The sequence below is a fragment of the Arachis hypogaea genome, chromosome 1 (assembly GCF_003086295.3).
Source record: "Arachis hypogaea cultivar Tifrunner chromosome 1, arahy.Tifrunner.gnm2.J5K5, whole genome shotgun sequence".
NCBI classification, from domain to species: Eukaryota; Viridiplantae; Streptophyta; class Magnoliopsida; order Fabales; family Fabaceae; genus Arachis; species Arachis hypogaea.
The window spans coordinates 100,005,103-100,019,479 of NC_092036.1; the positions used below are offsets into that span (position 1 = coordinate 100,005,103).

General features: G+C 35.6%; 1 protein-coding gene across 2 annotated transcripts; it reads left to right on the forward strand.

Annotated features, from left to right (window-relative positions):
* Positions 1-55: 55 nt before the first annotated feature.
* Positions 56-12,254, forward strand: LOC112702866 (intermembrane lipid transfer protein VPS13). 2 transcript variants are annotated; one of them, XM_025754078.3, is made up of 17 exons: positions 56-490; positions 672-753; positions 1,493-1,596; positions 3,677-3,772; positions 3,848-3,895; positions 4,906-4,947; positions 6,060-6,163; positions 6,296-6,413; positions 7,583-7,684; positions 7,810-8,010; positions 8,973-9,130; positions 9,269-9,427; positions 10,143-10,235; positions 10,794-11,145; positions 11,249-11,361; positions 11,729-11,824; positions 12,191-12,254. In XM_025754078.3, exons 1-16 carry the CDS (start codon positions 476-478, stop codon positions 11,733-11,735), a joined length of 1,794 nt encoding a protein of 597 aa, XP_025609863.1. In that variant the 5' UTR covers positions 56-475; the 3' UTR covers positions 11,736-11,824; positions 12,191-12,254. The 2 variants fall into 2 exon arrangements, with proteins under 2 accessions (XP_025609863.1, XP_025609872.1); XM_025754087.3 differs by having other exon boundaries at positions 6,103-6,163; positions 6,322-6,413.
* The last annotated feature ends 2,123 nt before the right edge of the window (positions 12,255-14,377 follow it).

The window sequence follows — 14,377 nt, forward strand, 5'->3', positions numbered from 1 at the left end:
TGCTCATTTATATATACTATCAATAAAAGGGAAAAAAAAAAAAAGAATGAAGGTTAGAGCGATAGAGGGTGGGGCGTGTCAGAAGCAGAAGCAAGTTTTAGCAGCAAGGTTATGTTAATTGCCTGATATGTTACGGCCTTGGGGGTTGTCCCCACTTATAAACGTGTAAGTGCAAGTGACCACTGACCGCGACCTATATAGCTTCTTTCATTTATTTCACACATATTAACAAACATCGCATTCCGTTTCTTCTTTCTTCCAATTCGCTCTTCCATTTCACGCCATTTCTTCCGCATCTAACCGCCACCACCGTTTCCATCATCCTCATCATCACCGAACCCTAGCTTACTCTCTCTCTCTCTCTCTGATGGATTTCGATTTCGATTTCGATTCCGATTCCGATTCTCCTCCTCCTCATTCCGCCGATTGATCGTGACGCCGAGTTTCTTCGGATCGTTCCTGCTAATCCTTCACCATGTTCGAAGCTCACGTAAGTCTCCTTACACAATTTTTCCTCCGAACTTAAATTCTTTGTTTCCAGAATTTGTAACTGCATATAGTGATCGTATTTTCAATCGTCGCTGTTCCTTTTGATGTTTCGGATGATCGTGTGAGCTGAGGCAAATGAGGTAGTTGATAATGTTGCATTCTGTTGTTGCTATTGTTGACAGGTACTGCATTTGCTTCGAAGATATTTGGGCGAATATGTCCATGGACTCTCTCAGGAGACCTTGAGAATTAGCGTCTGGAACGGTTCGTATTCTCCCTCATATCTCCTATTTCCCGTTTTCTAGCATTTTACGCTCTTTATCACTCATGTCCCTGCTCATTCTCATTCTTACCTCAAAATGCATTTAAACGTACTCGAGTTGAAGATTCAACTGAACATTGAGCTGTGGACTGCGTTTTTGTAATTTTTTATTTTTTCAAGTCCACAAAGCTGGCAAAGGTTGTGAGGTAGTTTGCTAGTTATGGAGCATGTAAACATTGGATATTTCCTGGTTTCACTATTTGCTATTTGCTCTCAATTTTGTAATCATCTTTAATGGCTGAGTGTACATAGGAGGATAAGAGTAGAATTCTACTCTTTTTAGTCTTTTTAGATGAAATGCTTATGATGCGTTTGGTTGGAGCTTAACTATAGAGCCTCCGGTTAGATATTTTTTCTTTGACATATCTTGTGAGTAAAGGCTTGCCTGTTTGTCACACCGTTGATATAAATTGTTACTGTTTGTTTTCAGTCTTACTAGAGCTGAAATTGCGTATGTAGCAAAATATCTATTAGAGTGTGAAGTACCTTTTGTTGTTTTATAATTATGATATTTTTTATAAGTTAAATTTATTGAGGTGACCTTTGTCGCATACATCTAATTATGTGATTACATTGGGTTGAAATTGTGTCATAATTATTCATTCAAGTTTTCACATTAATCTTAAATAGTTGAGAGATAGTTTGCACATTGTTATTCTAACCCAAGTATGATCACTTCAGGTGATGTGGTCCTCAAAGATTTGAGGTTGAAGGCAGAGGCACTGAATTCGCTAAAACTCCCTGTTACTGTCAAAGCTGGCTTTGTTGGTTCCATTACATTGAAGGTAACGATACGTTTAGCATTTTGAATTGTTGATCTTTGGTTTACATCTAAAATCACATGGATATATATACATTTTTAGATACTTACTTGTATGCGTAAGTCTGTTTCTAAAATCCAAGGAGGGAAGTATCTGGTTTTTAGCAAATGGATGTTATTTTGACATAGATTCGTGTGGTGGTTTTCCAGTGGGGGTGTACCTTCTAAAGTCTTTTTGATGATGAAGGGAAAGTAGATGGATCAGGGAGGATTTGGATCAGAACTGTAGGCAGGAAAGTTGAGTTTCCTACCTAACCATACGACTCTCAATAACTAACAGATAGAAGGTTGTTAAGTATCTAAGGAAAGTAGGGAACCACACCTTAGGGAAGTGGGGAACCACACCTTAAAAGCTAGCTGTTAAAGGGGAAGAACCACTCTCCTTATATACAACATCAAGCATTCCATACTACTCGATGTGGGACTTTGAGCACCCCATAATACCCAAGTCCCTAACAATACACCGGCCCTGGAGAGCCGACGTCCACGGCGGCTTCACTCTATCGACACTGACCCAACGGTAGCCACTTTGCTACGGTCTATCAGTATTCGGTATTCACCTTAATCCAGCCTATAGGTAGCTCTTTCCATGGCGCCGACAACCACGCTCTGATACCATTGTTAAGTATCTAAGGAAAGTGGAGAACCACACCTTAAAGGCTAGCTGTTAAGGGGGAAGAACCACTCTCCTTATATACAACATCAAGCATTTCATACTATTCAATGTGGAACTTTGAGCACCCCATAATACCTAAGTCCCTAACAAAGGTCCTAACTACCACTACGTGTATGAAGAAATGCTTCAGTTCTCTATTAAAAAAAAATAAAAATCTAGCATGCCACTTAGTTCAGCTTGTTATTGACTGGGGAATGAGTTGCTGCCGTCTACTAACCCTAGTTTGTTCTAAGCCATGAGAGCATGTTTTGAATTCTTTCTTACAGTGTCAGAAGTTTGTTCATCTGAGGAAATATGAGCTATGTGTGAGTTGTGCACAATTCTTATCGAACATGGAATAAATTTACCTCCATGTGTTTGTGTCTTGAGTGTAGAATTGGATTGTGTGCAAGCGCATTAGTACTCCAGTAGCCAGCGTAAGCAAACAATTTTGGCAATAGTGTTAGCTAAGCTTCTGTCCTCTGCCCTTGTGCTAGATCTAGCAATGATAGGTTGCATCTTTTATGGCCATCATACGAGTTTAAGTTCAATCCGGAGAATATACAAGCACCTGAGGTTGGTCTTCTATCATCTATGTTAGTTGCCCAATCAGCATCACAATACCCTATATTACAAGTTACCCAAGTTCTTTGATTAGTTACGTCTGTTACGTAATTGACATCACAAAACCCTCTTAAGCCCAAGAAAATGAGTGGATTTTATCACATGCAGGCCATGCTGAACTGCTCTATCCAATGTCCAAAGTGATGCCTTCCAATGAACCTCTAAAGGTTCCGACATAATCCCTGTTTACATTAAAGTATATAACCTTGTAATTGTTGTATACCAAGGAGTGTTGGCAATTGAACAATATAATGGCATTTTTATCACGGAGAGGGAGGAAAGCTTTGTATGGCTGAGTAAACAATTGGCTGACGGGCATAAGATGTTTTTTCTGGACCTAGTATGCATTAGGTGAAAGCTTTTTCATGAGGAATGGAAGGAGTCAGGGGTGGTGGTGAGGATAGCTTTTTGGCCTCAAAGCAAAAATCTTCAAGTTCGGGCTAAGATCAGTCTATTGTTACTTATGGGTAAAGAAAGGTCCTTCGAACTTCACTATAACACAGCCATAAAGGAAGAGAGAGATAGTCAGTTTCCTTATACTTCTATTCCTCTCTCGCTCTCTCTACACACACACACACTTCCTATATTATGGGAGAAATTATGAGAAGTGAGTTTATATAACAAGCATTCTTTTAAGGTTTCATAATTTCAATGCACTCCATTATATTGCTTTTGTCAATGCTTTCTGGTTTACTCTGTTCATCTTTGTCAATGCTTTCTGGTTGACTATTTATTTGATTTTTCCACCCTTTGTAATGGAATATAGGTTCCATGGAAAAGGTTGGGCAAAGAACCTGTAATTGTTTTGATTGATCGTGTGTTTGTTCTTGCTCAACCTGTACCTGATCGTCGGACTATGAAGGTACAACAGTGTTCTGTATCTACTGGTGTAAGTGATATGTTTGTATCTCTCCAAACTGACTTTGTTTCCTTGTAGGAGGAGGATAGGGAAAAGCTTTTCCAAGCGAAACTCCAGCAAATTGAGGTAAGATTCCATGCAACTTGTGTGTATGAAGGCTTGTTTACTATTGCTTAGTTGCTTGTGTTATTTTTCCATTAAAAAACAGCTACAGGACAATGCTAAAACATGTGAATTTGATTCTAAATTAGCCCCAACCATGAAGCAAACATTATGGGAATAGCCTTACATGGCCTTTGAACCTGTAACATGTAATTAGTATTAATTCTGTTAAGCATAACTCTCCATATATATGTGCAAGATTATCACTGCGTTTATTTTGGACCAATGGTGCATCGTATATTGTCATCCAATATTCTTTTAATTGTCTATAATCTAAAATGAAAATGATGTTTTTTGTTCAATTATCTATATTTTTCCTTAAAAAAGAAAAACCATAGAAGCACCTTTTGTCAAAATTAAGCAGATGCATTCTAAATGATATAAATATCTGCACCTGACAGTCATAAGTTGTAACTGTCCCCAAAACTTTCTTCAAACAAATAGCTAATGGTATCCCCCGAACTCCCTGACAAACAAAAATCCTGTACACATGTATTTTTTGGGTTACACGCCCTTGAAATGTCTTCCACATCTGAGCTCTTGTCTAAGTATGAAACTAGGGGATTAAGTGATTTTTAAAAAAATGAAGCTGTTGAGTTCATAGCGTATAATTATGGAGTTATCTTGGGTGTTCTCTGGCCTGTCTGCAGACAAGCTTGTTATTTTTTTTTGGTGTCTAGAAGGGTACATTAAAGAAAGACAAAACACAGAAAAAAAGAGAACTAAGAAGGATTATAAAGAGATCCCTTCTAAGAATTACACAGTCTTTCCCAAGGCTCTAGCCATTCTCAAAGAAAAAAAGACCAGCATTTTTAACTATAATGTTTGACATCTTGATTGAAGTAAACAATCTTATTTTTATATGCCAGAGGTAACTTTAAAAGCTGAAGTGTTGGTGAAGTTTATTTTTGTCACTAAACTCACCTTATTGTGATATTTTGACCTAAATTCTTTTGTTTTCTGTCCTTATGCAGGAACTAGAGTCAGCTACACTTGATGCAATATCCAAGTCAAAAGTAGGAAGCATACGACTTTTGTATAATCTGGTTTTTAGTTTTCAAATTCATTTGTTTCTATGTTCCTAATACCCATTTCATTTTCTAGTTATATTAACATTTGCTTTAAAGGAATACGTTTGCCATGTTTACTAAAAGAGATCTATATAAATGGTTGAAACATAGATATTATCTATGATAGGGAGTACTAATGTATCATGTTGTCCTTTGATGCATGCAACTGTCTCCACCTAGGATATAGAGCTTAGTTGTTATTGAATGGGTGTGTTGTGCAAGGTCAGATGTTAAGATTCGGGTCCATTTTGGTGATGATTTAAATTGAAATAAATCCAGATGATTGTATTAGAGTCATTTTGTGATGCCTTACTTTCATATGAAGTTACCTCTGCAATAGATATTGGTTCAATCATGTGTAAAAGGGTATATGAAGCTGCGTTTAATAGGTGGATCCGCATAGAAAATAGAGAGGGAAGATATAGAAACTAGGCAAAACATTTGTGGTTTTACTGCTGTTCTACTGTCCCTGTTTTTTAGGTGGAGATTTCTGTTTGACACAGTGTCTTGTAATACCCGTCTCCAGCTCCAAATACAATCTTGTTTTTTTATCCATGTATTTTGGCCTGTCTCAGTCACCAAGCTCAGCTTAAGAGTATGTAGCTCATTGTTTGAGGTTGAAAGGATCTTAGACAGACACTATGAAAATTTGATTCCTTTTTTTGGTTTCTTATGAATTATTCTCTCTTCTTCTGTATATACCAGTTACAGTAGTTTCAGCAGTTGTGTCTGTTATGTAGTTGCTGGCCATAGAGGAGTGATACTCTACAGTACACTATACTAATCTCTTACTCTGTCACGATGCACTATCTGTATTGAAGTGTTTGAAATGAGTTGTGCGAGAAAGAGATTATAGATCAGGTTAGAATTGGTCCAATTTGGAAAAATTTAATATTCCATGATTAATTCATTTTGTTTGATGTTAGATAGAGTGAGATGGAATGAATGTTGACTTATGTATAATCACATTGTAAAACTGCCGATAGTATTGTAGTTAAGAAATCAAATGATTTGTGTTTTTCTGATTATAGCATGACTGACAGCTAATTGTCTTACAGTCAACTTCTGGAAATTCGTGGCTGAGTTCCCTTATTTCTACAGTTATTGGAAATCTCAAGATATCTATCAGCAATGTGCATATCAGATATGAAGATTCAGTCAGGTTGGTTAACATTAATAAATACCACTTGAGTTCACTTCCTTCATACCATACAACTGTGCATCCATATTGCCATTTAACTCAATTCCCTTGGCTTATTTTCCATATGCTTATGCAAAGAAGTGTTGTGTGCAGTAATCCGGGCCATCCATTTTCTTCAGGTGTGACTTTGGCGAAGCTTGCTGCTGTTACAATGGATGAGCAGGGAAATGAAACTTTTGATACAAGTGGTGCTTTGGATAGATTGAGGAAGGTGAGCAGTTCCGCTTCATTAAGTTAACTATGAACAGTTTGTTGAAGGTTAATTCTTATTTAAGAAATCTAATTGAAACATCTCGAGGTTAGCTTTGACATAAAAGAAGAATTTGGCTAAAGTGCAATAAATAAGTTTCATGTAATTATATGATATGGTATTAGTACACGGAATTAGTTGAAGATTGAAGAAAAGAAAGCAAGATGAAGGAAAACCATTCATGCCTGTGGAAATTAGATCAACGGTGTTTGGCAAGATTGGTGAAACAAATCAAGTTTTGGCTGGCATTGCATTAAGAATTACTTGGTGAAGCAGCAAAAACTCTGATTTGGCCACCATAAATTTCAATATCAACTTTTTAGAATGTATGTTTTCGTGATTAAGATATGTCTGCTTTGGTTCTATTTATTTAGCTTTTTAGGTTTCTTGTTAGATTATCTCTAATTTTTTTTCTTTAATAAACACGTATTATTTTTTTTGGGATAGAGCTATAATTCCTTTCTCATCATAAGTTTGAGTGTTTTAATCATAAAAAATAGTTGTAGTATCCAAAAACATGGGAAGAAAAGTAAGTTTGATAAGCCCTTATAAAAAGCTGAATTGGAATGTTACAATAGAGGATGGTGCAAATGAACCAATTTTAACAATTGAAAATGGAGAAAAAAGTGAAAATTTCTGATATGGTTATCTTAATTAGCTCGGTAGAGCATCTAGTTAGGAAGCTAGATGAGATGGAAGGTAGATAGGGGGAGGAACGTTGAGGAAGGCCCAAAAAACCATACATAAGGTAGATCTATTTGTAAATAGTCTCGCTGTAGATATGATACATGATATGAATAAATAGCGGCGTTTGATGCATGTAGGTGACCCCACATAGTGGATGAATCTTTGTTGTTGTTGTTGTTTATCTTAATTAGCTCCCCTTTGCATAGCGGCTTAGAACTTTTTTTGTTCTATATAATTGTGGAAGAAATTGAAAATATTAAAAACCTTAGTAATATGTCATAATCATAAATCCTAAAATTAAATTGTATTGTGTAAACAATGAAAGATGTAAAAATGCTGATTTAGGTGAGCGTTTTGCTTAATTTAAACAAGTTTAATTATTTTGGCTTGAGATTGTTGTTGTTTAATTATTTTGGCTTGAGATTGTTGTTTTTTCATTACAGTCGGTGCAGCTTGAGAGGTTGGCTCTTTATCATGATTCAGACAGGCTTCCTTGGGAGATTCACAAGAGTTGGGAGGATATCAATCCAAATGAATGGATCGAGGTTTAACCCAATTTATTGATATGTCTTCTCAGTCTATGTTATATATCCATGACTATATAACTGTAACTGGCATTATGATATTGGTCTGTGCCATTTCATCTGTTTTTTATTTTGTTCTGTGCTAGATATTTGAAGATGGCATTAATGAACCTAATGATGAAAAAAAAGTGGCTTCTACGTGGGGCATGAATCGTACATACTTGGTTTATCCTATCAATGCAGTCCTTCAGTATCATCGACTTGGAAACCAAGAAAGAGTTAATCCAGAAATTCCATTTGAGAAAGTTTCGCTTGTCCTCTCGGATGTCTCTCTTACTCTATCAGAGGTATTGTAGTTCTTAATACTTGATTTTTTTATTTTTCTGTTTTCTAGACTCACACCTTGCATTTATTTCTCAAGAAGAATCTAATTAAGAGAAATCTAGAAGCCTGAATGCATCAAACCCCAGCCATGTTTGTTATGTCACACATCATATTCATCATATAATATGGGTACTTTCGGCTTTGATTTTAAATTTTAAATTCTAAATTTTGAATTTTGGGCCAAAATAGGTGGTATATATCATAAGAAAGTCTAATATTGTGTCTAAAATAATTTTCTTCACTTTCTCCCTTAATTGTGACATGACCTGACCCTCTTCTTTTTCTTCTTTTATGATATTTTTTGACGTGATTGTCAGCATTGCATTGCTCCAAAGCCATTGAATTTGGTCAAAATGGTTCTTTTGAGTCCACAAATCTGAAATTCAATTTTCCAAATGACCATGCAATTGAAAGAAATAATTAACAATTTAATTGCAATAATAATAATTTATTGATTATGTTGATCTGAGAAAGAAATCCTGCTAAAATCTAAATGAGCAATTTGATAAGTCGAAACATCTTCTAACAAACCATGACCTATCCAGTATTATTCTCGTGCCGTCAACAAAATTTGGGGACGCGTCGCAGTAAATCAAGCCTTTGATAGTCTTGGAAAGAAAGACAAAAATTGACACACTAAAATTGAAAGATAGAGATGAGAGATAAATATTAAATAAGTTTTAGTATTATATTTGATATGTAATGGTTATGTTATTTTCTATATATATGTGATGTCATGTATTACTGTAATCATATCCTAATTTTCTAGGATATACTGCATGCTGTATCTTGAACATCTTTGCATGTCTGTTCTTGTATATGCACATCACAGAAGTGTTATCCTTCGGAAGAGCCTTAGATTTCCAAATAACTTTAACCAATGGACATATTTAATATTTTGATGCCTTTTCCTTCTTCAATCCAGGCTCAGTATCATGATTGGATTAAACTTTTGGAATCTGTTTCACGGTACAAGACATATATGGAAGTTTCTCATTTACGACCAGCTGTTCCCATTTCAGAGGCTCCTTATTTATGGTGGCAGTTTGCTGCACAAGCTGCACTCCAGCAGCAGAAGAAGTGGTAACTTAATTGTTGTTTTGTTGAAATAAGCTCCTACCTTTTAATGGGATAGGTATATCAGAGTATGAGGGTGCTCTATAACAGGGTTTATGTCATTCTAGAAGTTCAGGCTGACTTAATATTCTTGCATTAAATCAGTTTTCGCTTGTCATGGGATCAAATTCGGCAACTTTGTCAGCGTCGGCGTCGATACATTCAGTTGTATGTGGCTTCACTTAAACAATCATCTAATGTTGATCACGCTGAAATGAGAGAAATAGAAAAGGATCTTGATTCAAAAGTGATTCTTCTATGGAGGTATATGTATTGCTTCTGTTGTACATTGCATCATGATGATAAATGCTATTTATGTTTGTTCTGAAGAATGGGATGCTTTATGTTATACCTAATACCATTTTACATCCCTCATCCTATTTCAAGAATAGTCAAAAGAGTTGTTTCTAGTTTTCTCTAGAAACGTCATATATGTATTTAACAGAATTGGTCATGGGAAGTTATTTTTTTAGGACCAATTGGGATATGTTTAGGTGTATTATATTTTTTGGATTTTTATCTTCTCTTTGGTTTTGCTTATGATCGAGTCTAATTGGTTATTTTGCTTTTGCACACCATTAATTGGGAGGTGGGGAAGGCTTTTGAGCTAGAGGGAAAATATGTAGAGGAAAGTAAAATAGTTCAAGTTTTTCAAATACCTATGTGAAACCTTAAACTAAGGTCAATGCAGACAACTTATGTCCAATCAGGGGTTGCCTCGAGGAGAGTCATATTCGTAAAAATGTGAAGACAAGAAACTTCACAAAAGTTATTTTCTCATAGTAATTCTGGTCAAAATTGTCCTTGACTGATGTTTGAGAAGAGAAAAGACTAATGCATATTATGTTTTTTGCCCCCTGGATTATTTATTTATTTATTTTCGTTATGATAAATTTTATGTTCTTTTAGGAGGGGTCTTACTATTTTTGTCTTCTTCCACCAACATTTTTGTATGTCACCTTTTGCTTGGTATGTATAGATTACAAGCTCGTGCCAAGGTTGAGTCTGTGAAGTCAAAGGTAGCAGCTGATGAAAGGAAATTCCGGAAGAAGGGTTGGTTTTCATTTAAATGGTATGTGTATGTCAATTATTATGATTTTCTTGTCTTTTCTTTTCCTCCGGTGTTTGGAAAAATGGAAAAGGTCACCGAGACAACGGAAAAAAAAAAAAAAAAAAGAGATGGGAGGGTGAGATCTTCCTTGAAAGAGCAAAAAATGAAAATAGTTACCTTGAAGCATAACTTTCCAATCTTTCAATATGTCTATGTTGGGAAGTCTTCAAAATTTGAGCTTTACACCAAAGTGAGTCAAATGTCTAATCTATTCTCTATGCCATAATAACGGCTTGTCTGAAGATCCATCATTATTGGTGCAAGAATTAAAGAACCTAAAATTCCGATGGCATATGCCACACATTTGCACAAAGATCTTCCTCCTTCCACTACCAAACTAGCAAGTCGAGGGACAAAGTATTCCGTTATTTCAATCTGTTCTTATCACTCAGAATTATTTTGCTTCCTCTTTTCACTTCTGATGGATTTACTTCAGTAACATTCCCTGCTTTTTCTAAATTATGTTTTCCGACAGATTTTCTGTGTATGAAGATTTACTGTAGTTGCATTTCTATGTAGGCGTGGTGATTCAGAAGAATCCTCTTTGGATGATGCTTCTGAGGGATCAGAGGGTACGGAAGAAACGTTAACCAAAGAAGAATTGCAGGCAATCAATAATTTACTGAGTTATCAGCCTGATGAGGAATCGACGAAGCACTCTTCGAAAGATATGCAAAATATGATCCAACATATGGTAACTGTATCTGTTGGTCAGGCTGCTGCCAGGATTATCAATGTGAATGAGACGGAAATTGTTTGTGGTCGATTTGAACAACTTCATGTGTCAACAAAGTTTAGGCATCGCAGTGTTTACTGTGACTTGTTGCTAAAATTTTATGGTTTGTCTGCTCCTGAAGGTCCACTTACTGAGGTTTGCTTCTGTTTGATGTTTGGTGCAAAATAATTAGCATCTGTTAACATTTATTATTGTCTAATTTGAAGTTGCTAAAACAAATATTGAACTGGACGTGCAGAGTGTCCATAGTGAGCAGAAGGTAAATGCTTTAGCCGCCAGTTTTGTACACCTACCGATTGGGAGAATATTGATTGGAGATTGTCGGCTACAATTGCTCCCTGCCATGTTACGGTGATTTCACAATCTTTGGATGCATTATAAGCCGTGTTACTATATTTTTTGCTTTTATGCACAAACCTTTCTTCTGTTAAAATCGTCTTGCCTACTAATAAATCATCAAACCCAAGTAGAGAAATCTTGAGATGATTAACTCTTTTATATAAAAAAACAAAAAGATTTTGAAGGATTCTGAAACAAGTGCTCTCACCAAATCTTCTAAAGAAACAAATTCTTGTAAAGAGAAAGGGTATGGGCTTCCATTTTTAACAAATAAAATAAAACTTGAACTGCGAAACGCTAGATCGAAAGAAATCAAACTTTCCAATGCAGAAGATTATTGTTTTCATTGTTTTATCTTTGGAATTTTTATTACTCGCAGGTTTTGACAGAAAGTATTGATCGTGTCTTGGAGTTTGTTAAACGAAGTAAGGCAGTCAGCCCCACTGTTGCATTGGAGACAGCTACTGCCTTGCAGGTATGTGTGTTTTGTCTCTTTCTTCTAATCATAATAGAAATTTGATTTAAAAGAAGACCATAACATTGTTTTTGTTCCTGATTTTGCATATATTTGTTTTGTCTTTCAATTACACTTAATAAAAATGAAGACATTTTTAAATTTATTGGCTTGGAAGGCCTAAAAATGTTTATTTTTTCAAAATGGGAGTCTTTAACTTTATATTAAGCATTAGATAAAAGCATTTAGGGTTTCATATCACTCTCAGGAACTCCTAATGTGAAATATTTCCCCCAGCTTTGATCGAGTGGGATCTTATTAGTGTTTTATCTTTGATTGAAATATTTCCTTTGTGTTAACAAGTCTTATTGGTGATTGCAAGGGCAGATGAAGATTGAGAAAGTGACTCGTAGAGCACAGGAGCAATTTCAGATGGTTTTAGAGGAGAAAAGCAGGTTATCTCTCTTTGTTTTTATCTTTATTTTCTTATTATTTATGTTTTATTTTCTGTCTTTAATCTTTTTGTTACTTTGAATATATTGGGTACTGGATTAGAGTAGCCATAAATAAGAAGAAAATAACATGAAGCTAGGATAAAAGATAAGAGGCACAATAATTTCTGTACGTGTGTGTTAGTCCCAAACATAATATGAAAATTGCACGGAGTATTAGAGACATATTCTCATGTGTCCCGATCCGATTCTTTATTGCCTCTAACAAGAATTTCCAAGGTAGGGATCTTCTTGAACCACATTTCATGAGATGTGTAGTTTAATGCAGTTATTGTGCCCCAAGGGGAAATTTTCCACCGTTTTTAAACAGATGAACAAACTTTCGAATATCTTATTAAATTTTTCGGTTAACTTAGAAAGGTATAGAAGGCTCATTTACAGATTCCTGTTTCCTGTTGATTTTTCAGATTTGCATTCGATGTTGATCTTGATGCTCCAAAAGTTAGAATTCCTCTCAGATCTCGTGGTTCAGCCAGATGTGATAGTCATTTTCTTTTGACTTTGTCATTTTACACTACACACTGCGGTATGCTGCTTGAGCTGTGGGGATTGAGTTGCACTTTTGTTGTTTGGCCTTTTATTGACAACTTGTTTGGCCTTCTTTGTATGATTGTGTTTTACAGGAAAGCCAGTCTGATACAGAGGCATAATCTTTATTCTCGATTTTACATATCAGGACGTGATTTTGCTGCCTTTTTTACGGACTGTGGCTCTGATTTTGGGAGTTGCAGTTTGGTTAAACCAACTCATGATAGTCAAATAATAAGCTCACCACGAGCCAAAGAAGCTGATAATGTGTATTCTGTCATTGATAGGTGTGGAATGGCAGTACTTGTTAATCAGGTTTGTCTGTCGTGTACTTACCAAAACTGTACTACAGTAATGATCTGCATCGCATTTTTGTTGAGCATAATTTGTTCTTATCCTGTTTGTGCCTCTGGTTTCTGAAGATTAAATGCCTCATCCAAGTTACCCATCAACATGTATATCCATTCAAGTGCCAAATCTTTGCATTCAATTTTCACCAGAGAGATTTTGTAGAATCATGGAACTGCTGAGCATATTGCGCAAGACTATGGAAACATGTAATCAGCCTACACCTGATAGTTTACACTCCAAACTCGCTCCTTGGAGTCGTGATCTAGTTGTTGATGGTAGAATCCTAGTTTGGAAGGTACTTCTGCAAACCTTTTTAAAAATTTTTCCGGTTAGCGATTATATTTGAGTAATAACTTTTTTCGTTAAATCAGAAACCTAAATAGCCCTCATCTTACAGGGAATTGGGAATTCAGTTGCTACGTGGCAAACATGTTTTCTGGTGCTTTCGGGTCATATCTTTATGTATTTGAAACTGCAGAGTCTCAGAGTTACCAGCGATACCTAAGGTTTTAACTCCTTTCCTGTTTTAGAATTTTGATATTATTTCTTATTTTAAATTGAAGAGGAGAGAATAGGGAAACATTTATATGGAGAGTGAAATATAGAAATATACTCCAAAGTAGGATGGGCAGTTCATTTGCATGTCCGAAATGGGAACTTCGTTAAAAGTTAAAACAATCATGATGCAGTAATGTAAAGAGGACAGTTACTGCTGAGAGAGGCATCCTGGTTTATATTGGCATTTTTTTCTCTTTGAAAATGCATCAAGTGGTTTATTTTAACTGCATTGTCATAAACTTGACATTCTTTTCTGTTCACCTTATCCTTGATATATTATTTATTTATTTTTAAAAAATAAGAATTTCATTAGGAAGAGATAGATAATACAAATTGGGATAAGGGTTCCCCCATACAAAGCAAAGCAAACAAAAGATGTATCTATGAAGCATAGCTTTCCAATATCTGAACATGTGGAGAGGGAAAGCCCCCTGTAAAGATTACGAGCTCTAATCATCCAAATAATGGTGAAAGCTGCACATTCCAGAAAAAAATTGCTTCTTCTACTCCAAACCAAGAAACTATTCAAAATAACTGATCTAGGGTCACATGGCACAAAACATTCATGAAAGATACTAAACAAATTGTTCCACTAAAAAAACCATTGCATCCTTTTCTATTGAAT

Bases quoted from the DNA above. Each gene is read 5' to 3' on its own strand.
- LOC112702866 (XM_025754078.3), top strand. The intron at 3,773-3,847 runs GTACAACAGTGT...GTTTCCTTGTAG, and splicing joins CTGATCGTCGGACTATGAAG to GAGGAGGATAGGGAAAAGCT. The intron at 9,131-9,268 runs GTAACTTAATTG...GCATTAAATCAG, and splicing joins CTCCAGCAGCAGAAGAAGTG to TTTTCGCTTGTCATGGGATC.